This window comes from Emydura macquarii, unplaced genomic scaffold (assembly GCF_026122565.2).
Source record: "Emydura macquarii macquarii isolate MOO-44397 ecotype Brisbane River unplaced genomic scaffold, CSIRO-AGI_Emac_v2 contig_587, whole genome shotgun sequence".
Taxonomy (NCBI): domain Eukaryota; kingdom Metazoa; phylum Chordata; order Testudines; family Chelidae; genus Emydura; species Emydura macquarii.
Window position 1 is genome coordinate 13,282,888 of NW_027130724.1, and position 26,862 is coordinate 13,309,749.

The 26,862-nt window shown below is 40.1% G+C and overlaps 1 protein-coding gene across 2 annotated transcripts in view; it reads right to left on the reverse strand.

Moving 5' to 3' along the window:
• LMO1 (LIM domain only 1) overlaps nt 1-26,480 on the reverse strand; it is a 76,908-nt gene extending 50,428 nt beyond the window's left edge. The window contains exons 1-2 of one of the 2 annotated variants that reach the window (XM_067540407.1): nt 25,857-26,480; nt 19,009-19,086 (exon numbers count right to left, since the gene is read on the reverse strand). In XM_067540407.1, coding sequence (XP_067396508.1) covers nt 19,009-19,086; nt 25,857-25,878 — 100 coding nt within the window. In that variant the 5' untranslated portion in view covers nt 25,879-26,480. The remainder of the gene's footprint in view (nt 1-19,008; nt 19,087-25,856) is intronic. The other variant, XM_067540408.1, reaches the window with a different exon arrangement.
• Between the last annotated feature and the right edge of the window lie 382 nt (nt 26,481-26,862).

A 26,862-nucleotide genomic window follows, 5' to 3' on the forward strand; every position in this document is an offset into this window, starting at 1 on the left:
AACAAGGGTGGCGGATGGATTCTTGAGCAGAGAGGGGTTGGGGAAAATCTCCTATTGAGACTGCACTAGTCCTGGCAAAGGGCTACCTTCAAGCATAGTGTGACTACTCCTCCCACTGTTAAAAGATAGAATTCATGATTCTTCTGGGCATCTTGTTTTGCTAAAAACAGGGACATTGCTCCTGTGTCAGTAGAAGGTTTTCCCATAAATGAAAACTGAAATTCACTAAGAGCTGAAATCACTAAAGGAACTGGGAAACCTTGACTGACAACCAGCACAGAGGACTCAGCAGGGCCTGCAGATGGTGGGAGGCAGCAGCAGTCAGCACCTGTAGATAGCAGGAGCCAGCAGATGGAGGGTGTGGTGAGGCCCCCAGACAGCAGGAGCCAGCAGCGGGTCAGCACCTGCAGACAGCAGGAGACAGCAGCAGGGACTCGGCAAAGCCTGAGTCTGGCAGGAGCCTGGAAAGGGGACTGGCTGAGCTCACGACCACAAGGTGGATAGTGCAACTACGACGGTCAGTAAGGCAGGGGAAAAGGAGAAGCAAAGGACACGCCTCATTCACGCTGGGATGGCATGGGTTTGGCTCATTGTGTTCATGAACGCTGTTTGCACTGTTTTCCCAAACCAGTGCTGTGTTCCTTCCTTCCTTTTATTAAAGGTTTACTTTCTACACTCAGACTCTGTGCTTGCGAGAGGGGAAATATTGCCTTTTAGGGGGTGCCCAAGGGATAGTGTGTGATTTTCCAGGTGACTGGATGGGGGTTCAGGCCTGTTTGGTGTTGTATCATTGACAGGAACCCCTAGCTCGAGAACCCAGCCCTTTGCTGCTGCCAGCAGGGTTACATCTAAATTATCATGATTTAAAAACAGCTTATTAAACAAACCAATTAAACAAAGTTCAGAAAGGTTTTAAATAAAGTTGCTTTTTTCAGTATGTTTAAAAGTGTGACCTCAGGGCCAGAATCTTCTACTTGCATCTAGTTCAGTGATTTACGCTTGGTGATACATATGGTGTAGAGAGGAAACTGATGGTACATTTTCCCTTCCCCTCCAACCCTCTTCCCTTTTTTCAGCTGGTAATAGTAGGAAAAGAGGATTGGCATAGCCACCTCTATAAGCACCAGTCCAATTAGAGTCATGTTTACATTACATTCTCATTCTCATGGATACTCATCTGCTTCATTACACATCTCTGAGCTACATTTTAAAGTATCATTGTTAACAGATCATCCAGCACAATGTGGGCTGGTTCTCATGGTATCCTTAAAGCCACAGTTATTGGAGCCGGGAACATGCCAAACTCAGGAATCAAGAAAAAAAACTAGTTTTAAAAAAAGTTACACGTTTCATAACGAAAACCTGGTCAGAGTCACAATTGATACAATTTATTGTGAACTCTCAAAACCAATTCTAAATTGACTGGATGTGAGCATCAATGTGGATTTATACTAGCACTAATGCAAGAATCAAGAACTTAATAGTTCAGAAGCGTTGTGATCGAGTAAACAGGAAATCAAGATTCCATGCTCAGCTGTTTCTCCTTCAGCCCTTTGAAAAATCTTGTCTTTTTAAATTTTAAGGTAAGGGAATATCCGTTATGTGCATGTACAACACACTAGGGCCCCAATCTCATTTTAGGCCTCCAGGTGCCACAAAAATACAAAATAATAAAGCGATCATAGGTCCCGCTGTTTTCCATATAAGGTCCATGTATTGTCTTTCATGACATACAAAATGTCCGTGATTTTCATTTAATCAAAACATTTGTTTTTCCAATAGCTACAAAAATTTTAAGACATATTGCTGCACTGGGAAGAATATTCCTGGTAATACAGAACAAAAACAGTGAACTGAACATGGAAAGGGTTTAGAGTAAAGGGTCAAATGAGCACAGACACTATCAAGACGGTTCTTTTGCTCAAAGTTAATGTTAAATGACATTTCTTCAGCGTTTCATAAGAAATTCATTCTGACACTAAGTTGTCTCAAGCGCTCAGAAATTCAATCTTTACTCTCCCTTTTGTGCTTATGCCTTACTATGGTTTCTAAGTTTATCAGCTAGACTACGAACTGGAATTTTATATAAACTCATACACTAAATTACTATACAGTATATACTGTCTTGGTTTAAATCACAATGAGATCTATAAAACAAGCCCAGTTTGAACAAAGTTAGATCATTACATTTTAAGTGTATGAACACTGTACATTTAAATAGAACAAAATGAGATGTTATTCTAAATCACCCTAGCTGTGAACTAATTAAGAACAAATATCAAAGATTCCTCTTTAATTTAAAGAAGCCAGATTCTGAAGATCTGATAAAAACTTAAAACAAGCAAAGTCTGAGAACTGTGTATTTTCATTTATTAAGCACTTATAAAGTAACTCACATTGAAGAAGGCCTTGCCTGGAGTTTCCAGTCTTTTTTTTGTTTTGGGGGGGGGGGGGGGGGGGGGGGTAATTATTTTTTTCAATCAAAATGTTGAGCTTGTCCTTGTAGGCATAAAACAAAGTCTTTGCTAGGGACCTGAATGACCCTATGGAGCTAGCATGGAAGTCTGGAATGAGGGCAGGGTATTCCAAGCAAAAGAGACAGGATGAAAGGCAGCACAAAAATGAAAGTGAGACTGGAAGATGAGAGTGACATCAGAGCTGGTGTAAACTTTACATGACATTTCAGTTTATTACATTGTATCACTTGATAAAAAGTTTACAATGATAAAGAGAGAGACCACATGTCAGGCACAAGGTGCAGAATTCAGGTTCTATTTATAACACAGAAAATTGATTATCAACATATTATAATAAAAATATACACAATTGATTTATGCCTTTACATTCCAAGGAGCATGACAATTAAGGTATTTTTCTTCCCTTAAAAAAAATTACTAGTGTGAGCACTAGCAAGCGTCCGGCATATTTTTCAAACCCTGTAGGTAGAGAAGTGAATTTATGAATGAACTGTTAAGTCTAACTCCGTATTCATTGCCATCAGATTTTTAGATTCATTCACCTTTCCCTCCTCTATACCTAATCCGCACAGAGTTTATGCTCTCTTCTAATTGCTCAGAATGCTGCATGAGCCAGTTGTGCTCCTTAGCATGGCCACTGGTGGCTCGTAGGTCTGGATGTGGTGGACTTACGTGCATTGCCATTGCCCTGGCACAAGAACCTTTTGTGTGCTGCACAGTAACTCTGTTTAAAGGGAACACAGAAGTCATACTGGGCACAATTTAAGATGTGTAGTACGTTATAGCAGTGCCTCTCTGGTTGCTCTAATTCAGAGCCTGTCAACATTTCCAACATCTCCTCCAAAGTAGGGGTTATTATAATAGTCATTAAAAAATGCTTCAGTTTAGTCTGGTATATGATCTCAGCACACAATTTTTTCCTTCCCTTACTCCACCTCAACACATCAGGAAGAAGCCCAAAGGGAATGGGGGAACCCAAACCCTAAGTTAACTTAAATGCATAGAACATGCAAACATTGCTTCATCCGCGGCTCACTCTGTTGGGCAGCACTTTGGATATCAAGGGGACAGACACCTATAAATCCCCAAGACAAATAGTGCATTGTCACAACACCTAGGCACTTTCAAATATCCCGTAAAAAAGCCCAGTAAAAAAATAATTGGAAATCTCAGCTTTGCTTTGAAATTCTGGTCCAGATTTACCCTCGGTGCAGCTACATTTACACTGAGGATGAATCAGCCTACCATTATTTTGGTATTCGTACATTTTTCCTGCTCTTCAAACAGTTAATGCACAAGATTCTGGGCTCAGAAGGAAGGTTAAAGGGTATATGGGAAGAAGGGTTTCCTCACAAACGTATTTAATCTTTTTTCTTTGCACAAGGTTCTTGAGAGAACTTCAACTTTCCCTGTCCCATAAGCCAGGGCAGCTGAAGCTTTGGTGCAATCACTGGCAGAATGAGACTTCCTCAGATCCAACTGAAATGCTGCTGACCACCATGCAAGTGTGAACGCAATCAGGAGACCAGGGTGCTCCAGATGGCCGTGCGTGTTTTAAGGTTATTTAACACCTGTAAATGGAAGTGTGGCACAGCAAGCCCCAAAGCCTCAGGCAGGATGATAACATTATAATCCACTGTATCTCATGCACTAACTGTACGTGGATGACTACTGGAGTTTGAAGTTGAAATAACACTGCTCATGTGATTTTGAGGCTGCGGGTTTGCCTAGGCTAAAAGTTTAGGGCTTCTACCACTATCATCCCCTAAAAGAGAAGCAATTGTTATTTTGGGTAGTAGCCACTGCACCTGATCTAATTCTTCTATGGAGCTAGTGTTCTTGTACTATCTTGACCAGAAAACCAGCAATACAATATCACTCATGTTCAACCCTTGAAGTAAAAACCACCCATGTTAGGTAAACGTTTGATCCATACTTGGTAAAGAACAGCTGCACCAGTCCATGGTAAAGTTTTCTACAGCCTACCTGTCACAAGTGGCCGTATTCATTTGGCTTTACTCTGTAACTAAATGGACTTCACACATGCTATGGCATAAAGTTACTTACTGCCACCTGACAGCAGTCTCATCAATGCTGTACACACACAGTAGCATTTGAATACCTGTTAAGAATTAAGTTAATAGTTGAAGCTGTGACAGCGTGCTTTCATGTCAACCAGGAGCATGCAATCTTTGCAGAAGATCCTCAGGCCTTTAATCAGATTCTCAGTGGGTTTTAAAGAGATACTACAACATCAGTTTGTAAACATCTCTCTAGTGGAAACTAAGATTACTTCTGAGCTAGCCAATTACTCAATCCCAGAAGATGCATCATACAGTCATAATGGAATGAACTGTGGAAGGAAATTACATTTTAAAGCAGGTAGTGGCAACCTGAAACCTTGACTCAGGTATTTGCAGGCAGGACTATCTCACCTAAAATCAGGCTTAAAGAAATGATCTAGACTCTTCTCCTGGATTGCGTGCACCAACATGTAACATAATGCATTATACAAAGTTGTGCACACATTAAAAATAGTGCTTATAATCAGCTGAAGCACATTTGTGAGAAGTACATGGGAATACTTAAAGATCAACAGATTCTTACTCCTTGTGGCAACCTGTGATGTCAGAGACCATTTTATCACATCACAGCAAATTCAGCAGGAGGGGGCCAAATGTATAGTAGACAGTCAGTTACAGATGCATTATAAACTGGCCTTGAAAAATTAGAGAAAAATGTTAGAGGATGGGGATGAAATAGGGGAGGAGAAAGGAAGAGAATTAGTGAGTTGAGTACCAAGTCTTAGCCTATCAGACACTAACATTAAACAGTCACTTGCTGCATTACTTTAAAAATTCGTTTTAGCATTCAGAGCCATTGCAATCTACTGTGGAGAGAGAGAATTACAAACTTTAAAAAAAATCGGTTATTTGTCTGGCGCTATTACAGACTAATGTGTAACAGTCATCACCAGACGGGTCATAATGGCTCCAACGGCCATTATAACCTCAAGGGTCAAGACCTACTTGAAAGCTTTAGAGGTTTGTGGATCACTGACCCTAAATAGACCATTGAAGGCAATACCTGCACAGCAAGTTGCACGCAAAAAGGCTGAGAAGTTTTCTGTGAAAGACTGCTGCATATGCATCGTAACACTTGAACTAAAATAAATAGGTCATTATAAAGGAGTTCAGGCCTGCAGAAATCATTTGCAGTACTACTATACTGTAACTCAGCTGCCAAGTTCTTTTCATAAATCTCATTTAGCAAGACCATCCAGAAGTTCTTTCTCCTGTCCCACCTCCCTTTTTATTTTGCAAAGAGCTCAAAACAGCCAAATGAAGGGTTTATAAAAATTAGAGGAAAAAGGTATCCTCAAGCAAGGATCTTGTGTGCAGACTTTCTACTCCAAGTGAATTTTCATGAAGCAAGGAGTTTTATATGGAAACACTGACAGAGCCTCCTATGTTTCAGCATAAATTCCCCCATTAGAACATCTAGACCAGTCAGCGCTCTCAAGAGTCTCTCACAATCTTGTGAGAAAGATGAAAATTAAAAGCCACAAAGCAAATTATATCCTGGTCTGCCTAGTTATTTGCCCCTCAAAATCCTTTAATGAAGACTTTTCACAGTGAGGAAAAACTGTACCTTTCAGTAGTGAGGGTGGGAAAACCGCTTTTTAAAGCACAGAATGAAACTGTTAATAAGTGAAGCTCTAAAACAGAATACACAGCTAGACTTAAGTTTTAAACAAATGTATCTTAAAATGAAATGGTTGGTGTTCAGTTCCTCTCATCTCCCTCGGCTCCAAGCTGAAGGAAGGTTCTACTCCTCTTGCAAGAGATGTCAGCCAGAAACTCCAAGGAGGAGAAGCAGCTCAGCTTTAGGAGGTCATCACTTAAAAAAGAAAGATCTATACTCCAATTTTGATAGATAAAATATTTACTATTAAGATGTATTTATAGGGCTGCACCTGTTTCTATTAGTGATTTTCAGACCTTGCCATTTATTATATTACACATAATTGCAGATTACTATTAAAAAGAAAGTTTAGGTTTTGAGAACTTTCTAGATATTTGATTAACCAGAGGGTGGGGGTGGTTGAGAATGATAAATGGGTTTTCAAAACAAAGCTAAGGGGTCTCCTAGCTACTATGTGCCTAACGTAGCCACAACCAGTTCCAGTTGTACATTTATATGTCTCTTTAGAATGTAATTGGTAGGAATACTCATATACACCAGATAGTTTTTTCTTTTAAAAAAATAGTATGCAGGATGGAAGCACCATTACACAATATTAAAATGTCAGAGGTTTAAGCTTTTTGCGTTGGTTTAGTCATTAGTTACTACCAACAACCACTGATAAAAGACAAAGCCTCCCTTAAATTATTAAGCATAAAACAGCGGACTGTAATATTTTGCTAAACCAAACTACAGACACAGACAAAGATGTCATTTCAATATTTGAAACCAGCAAGTTTAATTTAAAATAAGAGCAAACCAATAAGCTCAGAAAATAGCAATGTGAGAGAGGAAAATTACACTGCTAGGGAAAAAAAGGGGAAGGGACTTAAGAAAAGTAATCTCCAAGTGGAAATTAGAAATCAACCCCTAGAAACAGAATAACACAAAAGAAATATTACTGTCCACTTTCTAAATCAATATAACACTGCTACACGACAGAATTACCATGGTAACTCAAGTAAAAAGAATAAAGCAATTCTTATTATTTCAAAATAAAATCACAGCCTGAAGCCCAGCTTTTATTACAACTGCTGATAGATCGCTGGCTTGTATTTATCTGAAATATTGCTTTTCAATCAGCTATTTCATGAATGTACAAGTTTCACTGAGCAGCCCACTTAAACAGTGCATGTTTAAAAAACCAAACAGGCTAGCCCATGAATCGTTTCTACCCATTTTTAAAGGCGGTTGTTACATTTTCATTTAATCCAAATTAGAGAGAGATAAGGGAACCAACTAAAAAGATAAACTTAATGCTTGTTTAACTTAACCTCTGTAAATTCCAGCCCTTTGATTCCCAGGACTCCAAAGCCCAAAAAGGAGTACAACAACATACCCTAAGTGTTCTAGTATTCTCATAAGGACAGTAATACTATTTATTTTAGTTTGCACAGAGAAGGTTACCCATCTGTTCACTTATGAAGAACGTATAAGAGAAAACACTGACTCGAGAAAAAGTCACTCAAGGATATTTTAACTTGCCCTGTTGGATACTTAAGAGACTTAAACCCACAGTATGTACAGTACAGAGAAATGCATCAAGGTAGGATACTTGTTTGCAGTATACTTTGAGGCCAGGCTAAATGCAAAGCTCAGTTAAGTTCCCTCACATCTCCAATACTTGTACTCCTTGCACTAATGTACTTAAAAGGTGGAAAGCCAGCAGGTTACCTTCGGTTCCCTCCCCCCTCGGCTGTTCAAAAGGAGCATTGATCAGGAACTGAAAGCAACATTCTCTTAAAAACAGCAACGTTTCCCCCCCCTTGCTTTAATAGCAGAACAAACTCTTCAAGCTAGTTGAATACGCAGAGGCATTAACTAAGGCTGAGGCAAAGTTGGTTGTGAGATTGTGATAGTTTTACTTTGGTAACTAAGGCACGGCTAGGCAAGAAGTTTTAGGCCCCACATACAAAGAAAATGGAGTTGGGGGAGCTACACATTGCTTTCTAAAATGGTCATCACAGTTTTTCAGCCACAAAGGCATGAATCAACGTGTTAGACCATTGCACTCCAACTGTGGCAGAGAACAAATGTGCTAATAGATTTTTTTCCTTTGGCGAAGGGAGGGCTTTCATCATCGGTTAGATCTAACTTCAATGGGTATGTCTACACTGCTCATTAAGCCAGGGCTCTGACTCATGTTTAAGCCAAGCTCCCCTTCCGTCTATACACAAATCAACCTGATTCAGGTCAGCAAGCCTGCAAGCTCAGGTCCTAGGAACCAGCTAGGGGAGTGGGTCAGAGCCACAGCACCTTCGCAAGCCCTGTCATTCTGTAGTGTGGACACAACTCAGGCCACAAACCCACGTCAAAAGGTTTGCATAGTGCAGTATGGACTCATTTCCGCAGCTGCAAGACCCAGATCCAGCAACTATAAGCCCAGGTTTCGAATACAGTGCAGACATACCCTGAGGCCACAGAAAGCAAATTGAGGAGCACCTGCTTAAACAGACAGGCTTTCAGTGCTACTCTGTAGTCAGCCCAGAAAAAGGGCCAGTGTGTGTGAAGCTGCACAGCCCCCACCAGCAGTCCAGGAAAGTTGGGGGAATCATTATTCCTTTCCTGCCTGGGGTAGTAACTAAGGTTACTTCACCCTTTTTCATGGAGCCGCTCCCTTCCCCACCTCATCCTCCCCCACCCATGCATCTGGCCAGTGAGTGGGAGGGTGCAGCATCCCAACCACTTTTGCTCACAAGAATATAACGTCAACAGCCTGCCCTCTCCCCAGCCGAGACTGGAAATGCAGTCTGAGCAGGGAAGCAAGGGCTGTGCAATGAGAGATCAGGCCACCCAAGTTATGAAAAAATTAGCACAGGCACTCTGCTAAACATTGTAAAACTAACTCCCTCTCTCTGGACTTTGCCAAGTCACCAAACTTCTGTATGTCCTTGTTTCACCAACTGTAAAATGGGCCTAATACACAGGGAAGAATTACTTAATATTCTTTAAAGGTTTTGAGGAAGAAAGGACTAGGGATAGGTGAAGTATCCTAGCTGGAAGATAAGAATAACTGAAATAGGAATGGTAAGCCACCTAACAGCTCTCTTTTATATTAAAATAATAAGTGTCCTTACAGCTGTCGCCCCAGCACAGATACAGCAGTGACATTGTTCATTTTAAAATAGTTAGGAACTGCAGTAATACTAAACACTATAGGAGAAGGGCATACTGTATTTTAGCATAAGGTGGGCCTATAAGCACGCAAACTATAGCATCTGGGTTTCAAAAGCAGTGGTGGAAACAATATGTGCTTAATTTGAACATGGACTGCTAAGAGATCACACTCAAATATCCTGTTTTATAGAGTGTCTGGCTGTATTTGAACACTTTTCTAGAGTGTAAGCCAGCTGAGGTCTCAATCATGTACAGATTAGAGAAAGGACAAGAGATGGGGGAATAAAATAGAGTCCTGTTCTGTCTGACTCACTGAAATAGGACACTCTAAACTGCACTTAAAGTGTTTTTTTAAAAGAAAATGGCTAAAATAGTAGGATGCAGAGAAACAGAACCAATAAGTACAGAGGTTGTTAGAGAGTTTTTATTCAAATAAAGTCTTGCCTCAGGAGATGGAAGAAGAATCTTGAAATATGGAAATTCAAATTTACATGTGTTAAAAGCATCAATGTGACACTTCGCTGAAAAAAAACCCACCTTCGTTACTATACATGATAAAGCAGCAACTGAATGTTTGCTCTGATCCCAGCGCATAAAGGGTGAAGCTTTTAGGCAAGGAGCGGCAGGTGATCTCAGCTCTTCTGCAAGTCCTAATGCTCCTAAAAGCCACTCTTCCAGTTTCTGTAATTGGGCATCAGTAGTTAATGTAGTATTGACTGCATTACATGCTCCTGTGCATCCTCTCACTAATGCCAATTGCATCACCTTGTACATTTACCATATTGCTTAGCCAATAGCTGTTAAAAGCAATCCAAATCATGAATCATATAGGAAACTTTTAGCAAGACACGACATCCAAAGGAGACAATTTACAGTTGAGTTAATCTGGGTACATTAGTGAGACATGGATTCAGGAAGACAGACCAATTTATGTTACTTCAGTTTTACCCTTTATTGCTTTGTATAGGCAAATGAATGGAAGGGCATGGAGCAAAAACAGATATAAAGGAGTCCTTTTGAAAACAGAGCTCTAGTCTATGCAGACAGGTCAAAGGGTTTGAGATGATGCCTAGTACAGCCTTTCATATCCATAGTAGGGTACTTACAGAAGTCGTTTTCCACAAAGGAGGATAAAAATGAACATATAATGGATTCTGAATAATGTTAAATATCCTCAGGTGTAAACATTATGCAGAATGTTGCCAAGATCACCTAAAAAGCACACAAGGCACAGCCTATCACTGAGACATCTAGTAAGTGTCTATGGCTTTGTAGATGTTGAAATGAGCCCACACAAATCTTTATGTATGTTTCCAAAGATTTCTGTGCCCAGAGTATAAATTGGACTGTAACTTTGTACACAGTGGATAAAACAGTGAGGCGCTCCTGTCCTCATTGGGCTACCTTCTGGAAACTACTGGAACATATGTGATTTGTTTCAAACAATACATTTGCATGCATGAATAAATAAATGCAACACATGCATTTCAATTTGCTAGTGGGATTTTATAATTTTGAGTCTGGACCCATTACTACTAAATGCAAGTGCATGATCTAAATATTAAAAGATGTTGAAGTTGGTTAATCAACCAAAAGATAGACCCAAAGTAGAAATCAACCCGGTAATAAATTCCAAATATCTTTTTCTGTTCTGCGTTTGTACAGCACCTAGCACAAAGGGCCTCTTGGCAAATAATACATAATAAAATAATATAAAAGCACACATTTTACAGTACAATCTCTCAATAGGCACTGGACAGAAAATTATGGTAGTTCTTTACTTCTCAAGTTTAAGTTGTACTATTTTGCTTTTCTTATTAAGCATGATAGTGTCAGAAAAAGGAGAGAAGCCAGAGGAGCACCCTTTAGAGTAAGGCATTAATAATTTGTGTGTGTGTGGGGGGGGTGTTGATGGGGGAAGGGGAGGAATGAAGGAAAAACAACTGTACCTCTCAACAGTGTTACAAAAGGAGAATGCACACTTGTATACCTAAATAATCCAAAATATTGGAACGCTGGTACGCTAAAAGCCCCATTTAGGAAAAGATCACAATTCCCCCTTTGAAAGCTTCCAGGAGTCCCTTTGAAAGGATTGCACATGAAGGGAAAGTGCCAAAACAAAACATTTTCACTAGCAGATCAATTTAAACAGCTGTGGTAAAGCTGCAGCCACTGGCACCATCATTAACAATTTAAAGCATGGCTGCTTTTGTCTTCCTTCCCAGTTACAGTCTCATTATGCTTTTTTTATTTATTAGAAATAGTCCTCTGGAATACATTTCTACCTCATATCCATAATGAGCCAACTACGAGTATCTTTGGCCTTGACCCAAATATGTTTACATTAGTGGGCAAGTTTTTACTGTTGCGTTTTGGTTCAAGTTCTCTTCACTCATGAATAGCCCTAGATGTTTTTCTTTTAGAAAGAGAGTAGAACTGTTAGAACCAGTCATTGTATCAACCATGTATTCCCCTAGTTTTGCAAACACACACACTTGGGAGTTTGATCAGTGAGTGCAGAACTTCGAATACTGCACTAGAACACTCACAAACGGCCATTCAAACAAAAAACTTAAAATTCATTTATCGCTACACCTGAGCCTCTGATGCCCATTCTAGGATTTTTTTTTTTTTTTTTTTTTTTGCAAGAACATTTATAGCACAAGGAAGTTGCATGTCCACCTTTGTGAATATATTTATTATTATTAATTGTATTATCGTAGTGTGTAGGAGCCCTAGTCACAGCCCAGGCCTCCATTGTGCTAGGTGCAGTACCAACAGAACAAAAAGACAGTCCCTGCCCCAAAGAGCATACCATCTATTTGTGAAGCAGTACTCAACAAAAAGTCTTGAAAGCTCTTTTGGGCTTAGGAGTCATCCTGTTAGGGAACAGGAAAAATAACCCACCCATTGGAGAACTATCAAAATAGCTGCAGTGGATTGCTCAAAAACCATCTACAGGCTGAAATATGTTAACCTAATAGTAAACAAGAGAGCAAAAACATAGACAAGTCCCCTCCAAAACCCGCAAAATTATTGGTGAAGAGATGCTATGCTCACTGAAAAAGTGATTCCCTGTGAACAGTTCACCCTCATTACTGGAGTTGGGGGCAGTGATTTTTATACTATTTAAAATCTCTCGATGCACTAAACGATGACAGTTGAGCACAATTTTAAGAACACAGAGCCTCATTAGAGTTTTACAGCTCAGCAGTTAGCAATATCTGCAATGTATTTTCTATTCTTAGAACACCCCGTTTAATGTTTTTGATACCATTACTCTGATTTGGATGGATTTTAAATACGTTATTTGCCACGAACTTTCATATTCTTAACTTCAAATAAAATTGTTTAAAGGTGTTGCAAGCATCAATACTAGTGTTGCAAGCAAATTTTCCTTTCATAACTGTTTAGTTATAGGAAAGCCTAACTGTGTTATAAGCTTAATTATTTGACCTTGGTTAAACAAAAAACTTTGAATAGGATATGCACATTTACAAATAGTGCATGTGTTTCTAAAGGTGAACTCTGAAAACCTAAAAAAGCTTCCCAAGTGGAATCAATCAATTAGTCCTCCAACCATGATAACTTCTTAACCCTTTAAGAAACAGATATTTCAGACTATGCTATGACCCTTTATCACCAGATCTCATGGATTACTTTATTAATAATGCATTGCTCTTACAAGGGCTTTTTTTTTTTGGTGAAGATTCTCTACTTTAAGATGACTCTCTTAAGAGCTGCTACAGCAAACAGATAAAATATATATCTTTCATGAATACCACATGAAAATTGAACACCAACCCAGAGGCAGTGCAACAGATTTTAATCTTCCTATCTGTTGTGCAGCCTTCCTATTGCTTTTAAATCAAAATTAAACCTCAATTTCCATGATTCAGTCTCTTCTTTTGTCCTTCCCCCCTACCCACCCCCAAAATTGAAAAAGTGGTTCCTAATTGTTTTAATATACATAATGTGCCTAGAAGACAACTAAAACATAGCAGCAGCACCTGGGAACTAAAAATGTTGAAGCTTTAAAGAGGAGTCCAACTTCAATACCATATCCCTGCAGACTATAAAGTGACCTTGATTGTACAACACAGGAGTATATATCCATAAAATACAACTCACGGTTATTATAAATGTTAACTTCGCCATTTCCTTTAGGGATGGGCAAAACCAATTTCATTAAACTAAGAACTCATCTAAATGTTCATCCAGAATCCTAACCAGACTGACCCTTACTGTGGTATTGCAGAGATATAATATTTTAGAGTCATCTTTTCAGCCAAGCACCCCAAGAATGACTGTTCTCCTAAATGTGCAATCCCACAGGATTTGAAGCAGCTGAGCTTTAGGGTGCTTACTGAATCTAATCTGATGATTTATCCATCTCAAATCCTATTCTGTTTTTACCCAGAAGCTTGCTTTTTTGCCTTCCACTTCCCTCTTCATACACATTTTTAAGCTATTATCTCTCATTTTAGTTCACGCTGCCATTGCACTTCTAGATGTACCACCAATTTCACACTTCCTGAACAAGGCACAATCTCAAACATTTCCTTTTGAGACTCCAAACTGGATCCAAAGCAATTACATTTGTGCAGCAGGTGGCCCCTTACTATATACCAGGGGAGGCCAAACTGTGGCTTGTGAGATGCATGCAGTTTTACAGTTAAAGTTTTACAGTTAAAGTGCCGCTCGCTGAGCCCGTCCCCCCACCCCCCATTCTCCGTCTACCAGGCTTGGTGGGGATGGGGAGAGAAGCTTGGAGCTTCTTGCCCTGCGGCAGGGTGGTGGGGCTAGAGGCTTCTGCCCAGCGGGGAGGGGAGCTCCAGGGGTCAGTACGTTTGGCCACCTCTGCTATGTACATTTCCTTAATTGTTTGGATTACGTAACCTGTCCTCAGCAACAGAAGTTTTTCATTCTTTGAATAAGGTGACTTCTAGGAGGATGTGCAGTGTTTCTTTATAAACAGAAAGAGGAAGCCAGATAGGGACAGATCTTGGAGAAGGTTCTAGGCAAAAGCAGAGAGAGAAAGAAGCAGCTTTCAGAAAAAAAACAAATCGTTTTCCTGATTTCTAATAAAGTTCCATATTCAAGGTTAGAAGAAAGTGACTCTTTACCCTTGCCACACGTCACCTATTTTCCCCATCCCTCCTCACCTGGCCCTTCAGTACCTGTGTTTGATCAACCTGCCATTTCCTTTTCCAACAGGAACAAAGGATAGGTGGTCTTGGAAGGATTTGATTTTTATTGGTAAACATCAATTTCAAAACAAACAAACACAAGCCAATGAAAAATATTTCCATTGATGATAATCTAAGTTTACAGATAGGCAACGTATGAAAAATGTTGCTTGAGAACTCAGTTTGATTTAAAGATATTTGTATGTTTTGACATGTGCTGTTGGCAATTTGTGTTTCAATGGATATAAAACTAACTTTTGGAAATCAATGTCTGCTGTCCTTCACTCCTACAGTCCGACACCCCACCATAATTTTGTAGACCTATGAAAATTTAAAATCAATACAAATCTAAAAACCATTTAAAAACAAACATCTAGATTATCTATTGATAAAAAAAAAAAAAACCCACACACATCAAATTCTGACAAACCTAAAGACAAGATTTTCTGTCTTCCAGAGGTAGCACTACTTCATGTTCAGGCTTGTGCTCATTCTATAACTACCTTATTAGAAGTCTATAATGATCTTGCCAATGATTCTGTATATGGAGTGAAGGGTCATGTCTTAAACGTACTGGATTTGTCTGTGGCATCTGACATGTTCATTTATAAGATGAATCCATGGCTCTGATCTCATGGTTGGAGTTCTGTCACTGGGTTTGTGGTTGGAAGAAGGGAAAAAAATATTTGTGTTTTCCTGACTTACCATGACACAGGATTCTGTTTGGAGCCATTGCTTTTATTCACACTTATAGCCACCTTGGGATCAACATTTATGGTATTAAATCCATCTTTATCCAGATCTGGTCTTTCTTCCTTTTTCTCCAAATGACTTTGCCTTCATTTGCCGTGTTGTGTGCGCGATACTTCTAAGTGGATAAGTGAGAACCTCTTGCTATTAAATATAGATGAGAGAAATGCTGTTTTGTGGCCCTATTTCATGGAGGGCTGTATTTTAAGATTAACTCTCCCCATATTACTCCTTTCTCCACAGCCTGATGCATGCAAGTGTTTGATTATTACCTGCTGTTTCAACTCACATCAAATCAGCTAATACAAATCCATTTGCTAAACAACCTTTCAGAAATGCGTGGATTAACTGTTCCTAAGGCTGCAGCCCTGGAGCGCACACTGGTTCTCTCCAAATTAAATTATTCCAACCATCTTCCAACCCGCTTGTTTTTTAGTGGTGCCTCAATATTACCTCCTTTTTCAGAAGTCTCCACTGTTTACCACTGCAGCTGTTGATCTAATTTCATACTGTTGTGCAGCTTCTTTTCGCCAACTCACACCCACACCCACGTCCATCCTTAGCACCCATATTTTTGGGTCACCCTCTAAATATCAACTCTTCATCCAAGATGCCCATAACAAGTACTCTGACATTTGCTGGAGCGCTCCCACCTGGTACTTACATACCCGTTCTTTTGCCACATTTAATTTATCCAAGTAATATTTTTAGCTTGCGGGGTCCACATTTGTATGTGCAGTTGGCTGTACTGGTTCTGGGGTACAAACGTATTCTGATCAGCACCTTTGTACACATGAAGAGTGCAGTAACAAGCTTTTAAGTAATCTGGATCTAAGACACTGTGTCTAGTTAACAGCACAAGTTGGTGAAAAAAGTTGCATTTTGCATAATAAAGAATGCTGATTTCTGTTGTGTGTATTGCATGAAATGCACTACACACTGCTTACTAGGTTATGCTTCACTGTTAGCAAAGATTACAGCTGGGATAAGCAGTAGCATTTTCCTAATTGCTATTACAAAGAATAAATTTTTGTTTTGCTTTAAGTGTTATTCATACATTACACTTGAAAATTTGATCTCTACACATTTTTGTTTTTATGCGGGTAACAGCACTTCCTCAAACTAAAAGAATTAATTGTGATTGTTCTGCTCTGTTCATATTGTTCCATCATCACAGATCATAATTCTGAGGGCAAGCAAGAACTGAAAAGGAAGATTTAACAAAATGTGGGAGACATTGCATTTGTGTTAAAAAAAAAAAACTTAAGTGGCACATAACTTGTGGTCCAATAGAAAATAAGGTCAGACATCCAAATATGTCTTATTCAGAAGAAGGTTATTCAGAAGTAAGCTTTATGTCTCTAGTAAAATACATTCACTAGATTCAACTTACTCAGCCAAAAAAAGCAACGAAACATCTTTGAGAGCTGAACTGCTTCAAAGCCTTTGAAATCTAGAAATCTTCATTTGTTTTTCCAGCATAAGCAATACACACCACACACACCCACTTAATACGTCTTTTATCCACCATTCAGTCATCTGCAAAGTTGCTCAAGAAGATGTAACAGATGCTTCTTATCTATTTCATTTTCTAAGCTCTAATAAGTTGACAAGAAAACCGATCAGACAACTCAATAGAAATCAAAATTTTTATCTAATGGGTCAGGTATTTGGAAATTTCAGGAAGCCAAATAACTGCCACAGTATTGGTAAGATTGGCTGTGCATTCCAGACATGAAATTTATAAATAAGAGACCATGATTGTCAATTCAGAGATCAGACTTTACTAACTTCATAGAACTGAGGAGACTAGCAATCAGATTTTTTTAAAATTTGTTTTTAAATAAAGAGGAAGAGTCTTGGCGGAAAAAAAATCCATCCAAATTTTATTCACCACAACCCGCAGGTCAGGCCAGGGTTAGACGAAGTACTTACTTGTGTTCCATTCAATAAAACTAGACTCAGGTTCTCTGCACTTGCAAATATGTTGGAGTGCACTGATCATATAAAATAAGTTATATCTACTGATGATGGTCCTTAAGATACCTGAAAAAAGTCCACTGAGAGCAAAAAGCTAAAGGTCTGAAATAAATTTTGAGCAGTATTCTTATTTATTGTTGTTTTACGGTTGAAAAACCTCGGTGTAGCAATTATGAAACCTACTGGTTAGAAATCACCAGATGTGGGTTATTTTTATTTTTTTTTTTAATACTCAAGCTCTCCCTATTCTAAATATTTCCCAGTACACAAAATCCATTTTAACTCTAGAAGAGTGGCATGGGATGAAATCCCCCCTTCCCAACCTGATATTTGAATTTCTTAGTTTTAAGTACTATTAGTGTTATGTGATTAGGATCAATTTTGACAGGGGAAACACATCATTTATCTCAAGAAGTAAGACACAGGTAACGTAGCAATGCTGCTATTACTGGGTGTCAAAGCATTTAACTTCACAGGGTTCCAGAGAGATTGAAGAAAACTTGGAAGGATGTTTTTAGTTTATAAACTGGGGGAAATTCAGTGCCTCCCTTCTGCTTCCAAATGACACCAGTGTAACTTTTCATTTGCTAAAGATCTTTTTGCATGCACTGACGTGCTAAAAGCTACCAGAACCTATGCTATGCAGTAGCACATGCTGGTGGACACAGCACAATTGCACAACAATGAAATGTTATCCATTTAGAAAATGAATATAAAAGAATGGGCGCTTATCTAAACTGAGAATAACTTTTTTTTCCAAAAATGGCAATTTCCAATGTTTAGCTTTCCCATAAACATTATGATAGCACTCCCAAAATGCAATGTTAGTCACAGAGATGACAAAGCAACTGAGATTTGTTTTCTCATCAGAAAACTTGCGGTCAAATTTAACATATTAATCCGAGAAACTACCAGTGACAGAGCAATTGAGTTGCTTGCCCAAGGGCAAATAGCAGTCACATAAGGAACATACAGGTTTCCTGACTCCTAGTCTCATGCTCTAACTACTAGATCAATGCCTCAGCGTACTCTTTGATTCTTCTCTAGATTATTGCACTGCTCCTGCCTTCATAGGGACGGCTAGCTTTAAAAATAATAGAAGCACATGCCAGCACCCAAACTTAGAAACAATCACGCTCTCCTTCAGCTTCATTCATTAAGTTACCTTCCTACTGTAGCACCACCTCTCCCAGTTAGACTGTAGAGTCATATTCTCACAATAAACCAATGATTCTTTACCAGAGCAGTTTAGCAGGCTGATTAGCTTATTGTCATTATGTTTCTAGCTATGAAGAAGAGCAGTAAGAGAGAGATATTAAACGTGTAAATTTAAAAAAACAAAAAAAAAAAAGATGGGGAAAGGAAGTCTCACAATTAGATTTAAAATAAAAGCTACAAAAATAAACAGGCTAAGATGGGCAAAATAGATTCATGTTGTCATTTACTGGGAAGAAAAATCCAAACGTATTAAAAAAAAAAAAAAACAAAAAAAAACCTGTTTCTACCACATGTCCTTCAGCTACCAAAGCCTGAAGTAAACCCTTCTGGACTGGCTGATTTGTCAGCAAAACCAGGAGAAAACTAAAATAAAGAGCGAGAATGCTGTTATTGGCACAGCAAAAAATACCAAAAAAGGGCGAAGGCAGTACAGCCAAACGTTCACACCGTACATATGTCAGAGCCATTTACTTACATGTAAGGAACATACAGAATTCACTGGGTACAAGCTTAAGGAATCTCAGCCCACCTACCGTCCTCCTTGTCCAGCACCATCATCTCAGGGATCAAGAGGAGTCCGGGTTCAGATGCTCTGTCTCCAGCAGCCTTCACTGAAGGAAGAAGAGAACTAGTCTCTGGGAACACAGATGAGCCACAGCGCAGCTGATCGTCCTTTACCAGCCAGTGAGCTCTAATTACCCAGTTGTCCAGCTTTTAACCTAGATTGCACTCAGTTAGAATTACATTCAGAAATGAAGCACTTTGCAGACACAAAAGCAGTCTCACCTACTTTTGTGCCTCAGAATTGCAAGGAACTTAAAACTGCAATTTAGCAAAAAGGAGGATCAGAGCTGTTTCTTTGGTTCTCACCTTCTAAATGGCTCAATTTGCACAGTATAATCTGTTTTAATGTAATTGCATTTGATAGCTCATAACCCTGGCTGTTGCAAGTACACAGCTTTCAACCCTTATAAAGTGTTTTCCCTTGGATTTAAGATTAATCTAAAATTATATTCAGAGAGAAGGGAATATATCTAAGCCTGCCTACTGCTGCATCTGTCTCTCAATTTGTGCGTTTTGCACACTTGCTCCTGAATAAATGCACACATTTCCCAGAGACCCCCTCTTATTCTTCTGTCAGGATTTAATGGTGAATTTAAACCTTCCTAGCTCAGCAGCACCACCTGCAGTACAGTTTCGTACATTTCGTTTAATACTACAGAGTATCAAGTGTTTCAAACATTACTAACTTTGCCTCTTTTTAATGCTGTTCATTATCACCGATCAATTTTCATACATAAACATACTCTCTCAATGTTTATCTTTATGGACTGAATCTTATACATTTTTGTTTTATTTTCACATCAATATACATCTGTCTCCAGAGCATCCCCACTTTCCTGCTTTGCTCATTTAAAAACTTGAAGCTAGCGGTCGGTTTCCAATGACACTTCAAATGGGTTAGAGACTCTCCCTACTAAAACTTAAAATTCCCTGCATAGATTCTAAGACCATAAGCCCTATCACATCAACTTCTTCCACGATTAACTCTATTTCACAGATGTGTCATGGTTTAGAACTTGATGTAACACTTCTCAAAGCTTATTTGACCTTGTTTTTCCACGCACACTTAAATTTCCAAAATAAACTTTGTAAAATTCAGTATTGCATGCAGCGTTTCCGATAATACAGCAATTTCTAGAAATTGAATGCAATACTAACCCTTGCCCATTTACTCGACTTTCTCAGAGACATCGTTGTTGCAGTTAATTCTACTAATGGTGAAATATAAATCAACACACATCTTTCCTCACACAAGTAGCCCTTACACTCACAAGTAGCCCATTGTCTTCAATCGTGTCAATCAAGACTAATCAATACTAAGCGCAAAGTACAATTTCAGGCGGGTTTTTTTAATCCAAGAAAACATTTTATTCTCTTTCATGATATTTCTTCCTCCCCTATACAACTGATACAATAGTACTCTTTTAATGCATGATAGCAGGCTCAAGTTATATATCCTTAATACCTATTTTTAATTAGATTCCTTATCCTCAGCTCAAATGGCTTTTCCCTCCCCCTTCATTTTGAATACTTAATCCTAACAGTCCTTGAACATATTTGATGTTAAATATATCATTTTGCATAGAATCATTTTCATCCAGTACTTAAAACTTCTATTCTTTTCCCTCTAATATAGTTTGTAAGGGTTGAAATTGTACTTTAAGGTAAGAGTGCAACACCTAGGTGATCATTTATTTTAGCTACTCTAAGTTAAAAAGGAAGGGGACTGCAGACCAAAGACGAGGTAACTAAAGTCTGTTAGTGTTTGTTCAAAAATGTTTAACTAACAGAAAAGTAGAAATCTCGAATCTAGCATTGATAAATATTTTCTATTTCTTCTAATGTATTGCTAACCTTTATTAGAAAAGGTATTTCAACTTTTTTGGATCACAGCACTTTACTTTTGCCTCTCCTCCCCTCCCCCAACTTCTATTTTGGGGAAATGCAATTTTATCTTTGTAAAGAGTAAATTTAAAGTAGCTATTTTGGTAATTACAAGAAGTTTAAGCTTCTCATCTACATTAAACAGCTGCTGTCTATTAATGTTGACTTTTTTGGTAAATATACCTACAGATTGACTGATTATGCAACTGTCAAACATATTATACATTAATATGCAACATTGTTCCGGTATGCATTTTATTCCTGCATTACTTCTACGTACCTCGTAACTTGGATTATTCCTTTTTGCAAACTAATAATTCTTACATTAAACACATTCCTCACATATTCACTCATTTCAGACACAAGCAAATGTATATCTCTCCTGTAACCCTTAAAAGACTTTACTAGCAATTAACAGAATCGGCTACAATTAAACCAATCTTTTGCACTGGTCAAGATATTTGAGATCCCTTTACTGGTAGGTGTTTTGTTCTGTTTTTTTTTTTAGCAGAAGTTCTGCTCTCCACAGTCCAGGCATTAGCAGCAATTATATATTTGAGGAACATCTATAATAATCCTGAGCTTTGTAATTATTGTATTCGACACTGGACTGGTTTGTTTGTGCAAGGCAAATGAGAAACACATATAGGCCTAAATTCAGCTGTGGTTAACACACCAGAATTGCAGAGGTGCAAGTCTCTACAGATTCTGACTCTGATTTTTCTTCTTTAACTACAGCTCTGGGAAAACACTTGTGTAAGTTTCCATTTTAAAATGATATTTTCTAATATCACATTGTGTTCCATCAATCAGGTTATATTGTGTCGCGTCAGACATACACAACGATGCTACCTTACTGACATAACTTGACACGGTGCCACAATACCTGAAGTCAAGAATCTGACAATTTTTTTTTTGTACTTTTCCTCTTCATCCACAGTGATATCTGCAGAGCTCTTAGGAAAGTAGTATTGCATTTCTGTTGCGCCAATAGACACCAAGAAGTGTTTGCATCAAGGCAGCCTTCCACTTACTAGGCAGCAAACTGATTATTAGACTTTGTGTGATGGTGGTGGTGTCACCCTAAGGCTTGCATACTCCCCTGAAGCCATCATTGCAACACGCACCCTGAGGCTGAGAGAGCAGGCAATCTCCTCCAAAACAACAATACAGCTGGAAAACTAGCTCTCAGCGATGCAAAAGCAAGGATCACATTGCAACTTCTACCTAAGAGGATGTGAGCTCTCTCTGCAATGCCCCAAGACTGCTGGAGGAATGAGGGACTTAAACAACTCCTGGTTTCCCACATTGCTGCATGTAGCATCCATTCAGCTATCAGAGTGCCTGTTTATGTAGAAGAGCTAGCTTTTTATTATTAAAAAATGACCCCGCAAAAAAGAAAAAAAAAGTGATTTGAGTATCTGTGATCTGCAACTTCAGGATTTTAGAGGGTTAAAAAAACCAAAACAATACAAAACCAAAAAACAGACCCAGAAGACGACCTATTTACATTAATAAAACAGACCCATTTCACTAACAAGGTCTTTCAAGACAAGGAACTGGTATAGCTAGTAAAAGCCACCATTTTAGTCCCTTTATAACCCGTGCAGATCCAGCATCCTTTTTAACATTCAAGGATGATCAGGCAACTGGAGCGCCATACGAGTCAGGCAGAAAGAGAAAGGCAAGCGTAAAATAACCTCCTCATAAAATAGTTTCCTCTCTTAATCTCACCTCCTGTCCCTAATTCCTCTGACACTTTTAACAGGCATACATTTCTCCTCTAGCATAACTACACTATGAATAGTTTTGAAGATTCCCAGGCATTACTTCAGTTTGTTACTCTGATCTCCACATCAGGGGTTTCTTACAATTCTTCTTTTTAAGTGCATCTCATTCTAATTTCCTCCTTACCTTCACTACCAACTCCATTATTTCCTTTTATATAGCCATTCACGAGAGCTCCTGGAATGAGGACTGTTGAGAACTGTCTGGATAATCAATGGTTCTAGTTTCACTTCCTTACACCACCATCATTCCAGCCCTGAGCTCCTTATGTTTAACGAGTATGTCTGCAATACTTGAAAGAACCCAAATACCCCCATTAGGAAACCCTCTTCATCTCAGTCTTTCCTCACAGCTCACCTGCTTCCCTTACTTCTGTGACAGAGGCAGCATCCTGCTGTTAAGCCGTCAATCAGATTTAAAGAGATATGGTTGGCAGGCACCCTTTGGCAAAAAGTTAAGGGAGATTAAGACGTTATCCAGTTTTATTATTATTGGAGATGTCCATGCTAAAAGTAAAAAGCCAACCTTTTTTACCTCTAGTCAAACACAATTTGCGCTGTAAAAATTTAAGTTTCAGGGATTGCCCAACATAGTTTACCCCACAAAAATGAAATCAGATGGAAATACAAACTCCATCACAAATGAGCATTACTAGAAAAGAATTAACCTTGCTTAACTACACTGACATTATTACTTCGCCCCGTGCATTATGGTGTGTTTGGAGATAGATAGGAGAGAGGTTCTCTTTTTACTGAACATTTCAGACCTTTTACTTAATATTTTGATTAAGTCTCTCTCTCTCACTCACACACTTTTGACTGGAGCATTATGCACCCCATTACTTATACTGCATCAGTTTACTTCAGCAGGCTCTGACAAACTGTGGACTATTATAAAGGCTTCTAGATCTGCAGATGTGACAATTTAGCATTCAGCTCCCTCCCCACACACCCCTTTGAGCCACAGTGTGCATTTAACCTTCTAGCTGTTAGAGATTCAACCCCCTCCCACACAGGTGGAACATACAAGCAGGCATAATTTTTCCTAATGCCCCAACTGACTCCCTTGAGGCTTGTGCTAAGCAGGCTCTCACCTCGCAGGGGCAGATACTCCAAGAGTGAAGGGGAAAAGACACATCTCAATTGCTCCTTTATTCTGGTATTCACCTTTCCACATTAAACCCCCCTCCTCCCAGGGGAAAGAAGTTATATGGTAATTTATACTGGCATATATAACATGGCCATCACTGCAATGGTACCACCATGAGGCTCTTCAGTTCACAATATCATCACAGTGTAACTGAAGCTAGTATGATGGTGATAAGCTAATGCCACCCAACCTCACTGCAAGTGACAGTCATATATATGCACCAAGATGTCATGCAGTTCTGCACTGGCAACAGGACCTTTGATCATCCTGACCAACAGTATATTCCCTCATCTATCTCCTCAAAATACAGTCAGTCATCTCTGTAATGCTCCTAATTCCTGTATACTGAATGATTGGCAGAGCTGGATTGGAGATGAAAGGGTGGGAAAGTGGTAGCTGCAGATAAAGGAGATCTATTAAGAATATTAGTGGTGTGTTGCTGCAGCTTTCCCCAATAAAGATTTGGAGGAAAGGACCATTTCCTGAGCTGCATGGACTTCCTTCCCCAGACCTTGCCTATGCCCATGAAGAAGGTATAAGATTACCCTTGACCCAGTAGCACCCATGTCCTCATCCTGAAGGCAGAGGCCACTTTTCGAAAACACAGTTGTACACAAAAAGGATGGCAAAAAACAGCCAGAATCAGGAATGTCCAGGCATACACATTGGTTTCCTGACAGGCAACCATGCTGACAGTGAAAGAGTCTTTTCAATTATGAAGAAAATGATACAAGCTTAGAATGATCTTTAAAGAATTTTAAAAAAAAAAAAGCCAAGATGAACTCTCATGGGGAAAACTGGAAGTAATCACCATGCAAAATAACAGGTGATCATGCTTTCACTACTCACTGGTGCCTTGTAAATAAGTTTGAAAGATTTGGGGAAGGAGTGAGGAAATGTAAATGCTTCGGTAGGAAAAACCTGGCAAGGGTTTTTAAGTGTGTTGTGTGACACCAAGCCTGTAACTAAGGATTGCTTTCAGCTCACCAAAAACCTTACCCCAGCACTCTGCAGCAAATAACCCTCGACTGCCAAATTTGACAGCTAAGACTGCAGCCCAGCGGCTGCCAGAGGGCTGAGTTATCCTCTCCACTTTGCCCCAGCCCCAAATTACCAAAACTTCCAGCAGCCCTTTATGTCTCACTGCCTATCATTCTGCAGGAGGCTATTCTGGAGAGTCACTATTCTCTTCCTTGCCCCCCTCAGCACTTCTTAATGCTTCACACGGCAGAATTAATTTCCCTTTCAATTAGCTAACCCGGTCTTTACATCTTGCCTAAAACACGGCCCCCCTCCCTGCTCCCCAGTGCTTCCCAATGCATTTCGAGCAAGTCTTGACAACCAGCACATGGTTGAGCTAAAACTTGCATGCAGCCAGCTCGCGCGTTTCCACACACCCCCTTTTCTTGCCAGCCTCATTTAAAAAGTAAATCCTTTCCCCCCATAAGCCGAGGCGCCCTTTGTGAAGCCGTTTAGCAAAGCCGGGAGCTCGGAGTCATTAATAGCCGGTTTAGAGCCGTGAAGGGGGAGGGATTTGGAGCGGGAGGGGGGGTGGAATAGGCAAGAGGGTAAACACGACAATGGGAGCGGACAGACAGTGGACATGCTGGGAGAAGAGGAAAGCCTGAAACGAATAGATTGAAAGGGGCAGGGGGCTCGGATCCAGGACGGGAAGACGCAGCGGATAGGAAATCCCCCCTTGGCTAAGGAGAGCCGAAAAAGAAAGGCGGCGAGTGGGGCAGAAGAAAGCGAGTAAATCCCCGAGACAGGCAGCGGAGTTGGGTAACGCCGCCGGCCGAGCCGAGCCCACCCCTCGGCGCCCACCGCCGGGCTGGGCTGTGTGGCAGGAGCAGTGACACGCCCGGGCGGCGATGCCCCCTGCCCCGCGCCCCGCCGCCGCAGCAGATGTCTCCTCCCGCCGCTCGCTCTGCCCAGGCAAGGCAGAGGACAGCGCGCGGGCCGGGCCCGATTGCGGCTCGCCGGGCTCCCGACCTACCGTCCTCCTTGTCCAGCACCATTGTCCCGGCGGTCGAGGGCAGCAGCTGCGGCCGCCGCTCCGTCCCCGGCGCTCTCTCCCCCTCCAGCCGCCGCCGCCTCTGCTCCGGGGAGGGGAAGGGAGACCGGAGTCTTGGCAAAGCGCTGCCGAGCGAAAAATGCAGCCGGATCGTCCTCCCTGTTTGTCTCCCCCCCCCAAGCCAGCTACACTTGCACGACTTTTAACCTAGATTGCACCCAGCTAGAATTACACGCAGCCCTGGAGAGCTTTGCTAGCGCCCAAGCAATCTCATCTCCTCCCCCCAACTCAAATTCCAGGTCAGAAATAATAATTTGTAAAGAGGGAAGGGAAGCAACAGCGAGGGCCGCTTCTCCAGCGCCTTCCCCACCTGCACCGTCAAAAAATTGTTTGAATGTAATCGCATGTGAGAGCTCACGGCCCCCCCTTTGCTGTTGCTACTGCAGAGCTTTCCGGGCTTCCAAAGTGCTTTTCTCTTTATTTCACTCTAAATCTAAAATTATATTCAAAGGAAGGGAGGTGGGGGGAGGAAAAAATGCGAACCTATCACTGAACGCAAAAGCACTTGTCTGCCTGCCTGCGTCTCTCTCTCTCTCTCCTCTCAATTTATGTGCTTTGCACTCTCTCTTGCTGCTGAATAAATGCACACATTTCCCAGGGACCCTCAGATTCCCCTGTTAATTAAATCAATTCATTATGCTCAGATCTGATTAGCGGCCCCTTCCCCCCCTCTTTGAATCAATTATTCAATACACAAACATAATTGCCTGTGCCAGAGGTGTCTAAGTATTAGCTTATTTAACTCCAAGGACACTAATTACCCCTAGGGCAAGGGAACTTTTCTCATTAATTCTGACAAAACACAAAAGCACAGTTAAAGTGTGTGTGTATATACGTGGGTGAGAGAGAAAATGCGGGAGTGTATAGCCAAGGAAAGGAGACATTGCTTTAACACACGTGTTACTGTATAAATAAGCTCAATTTTCTT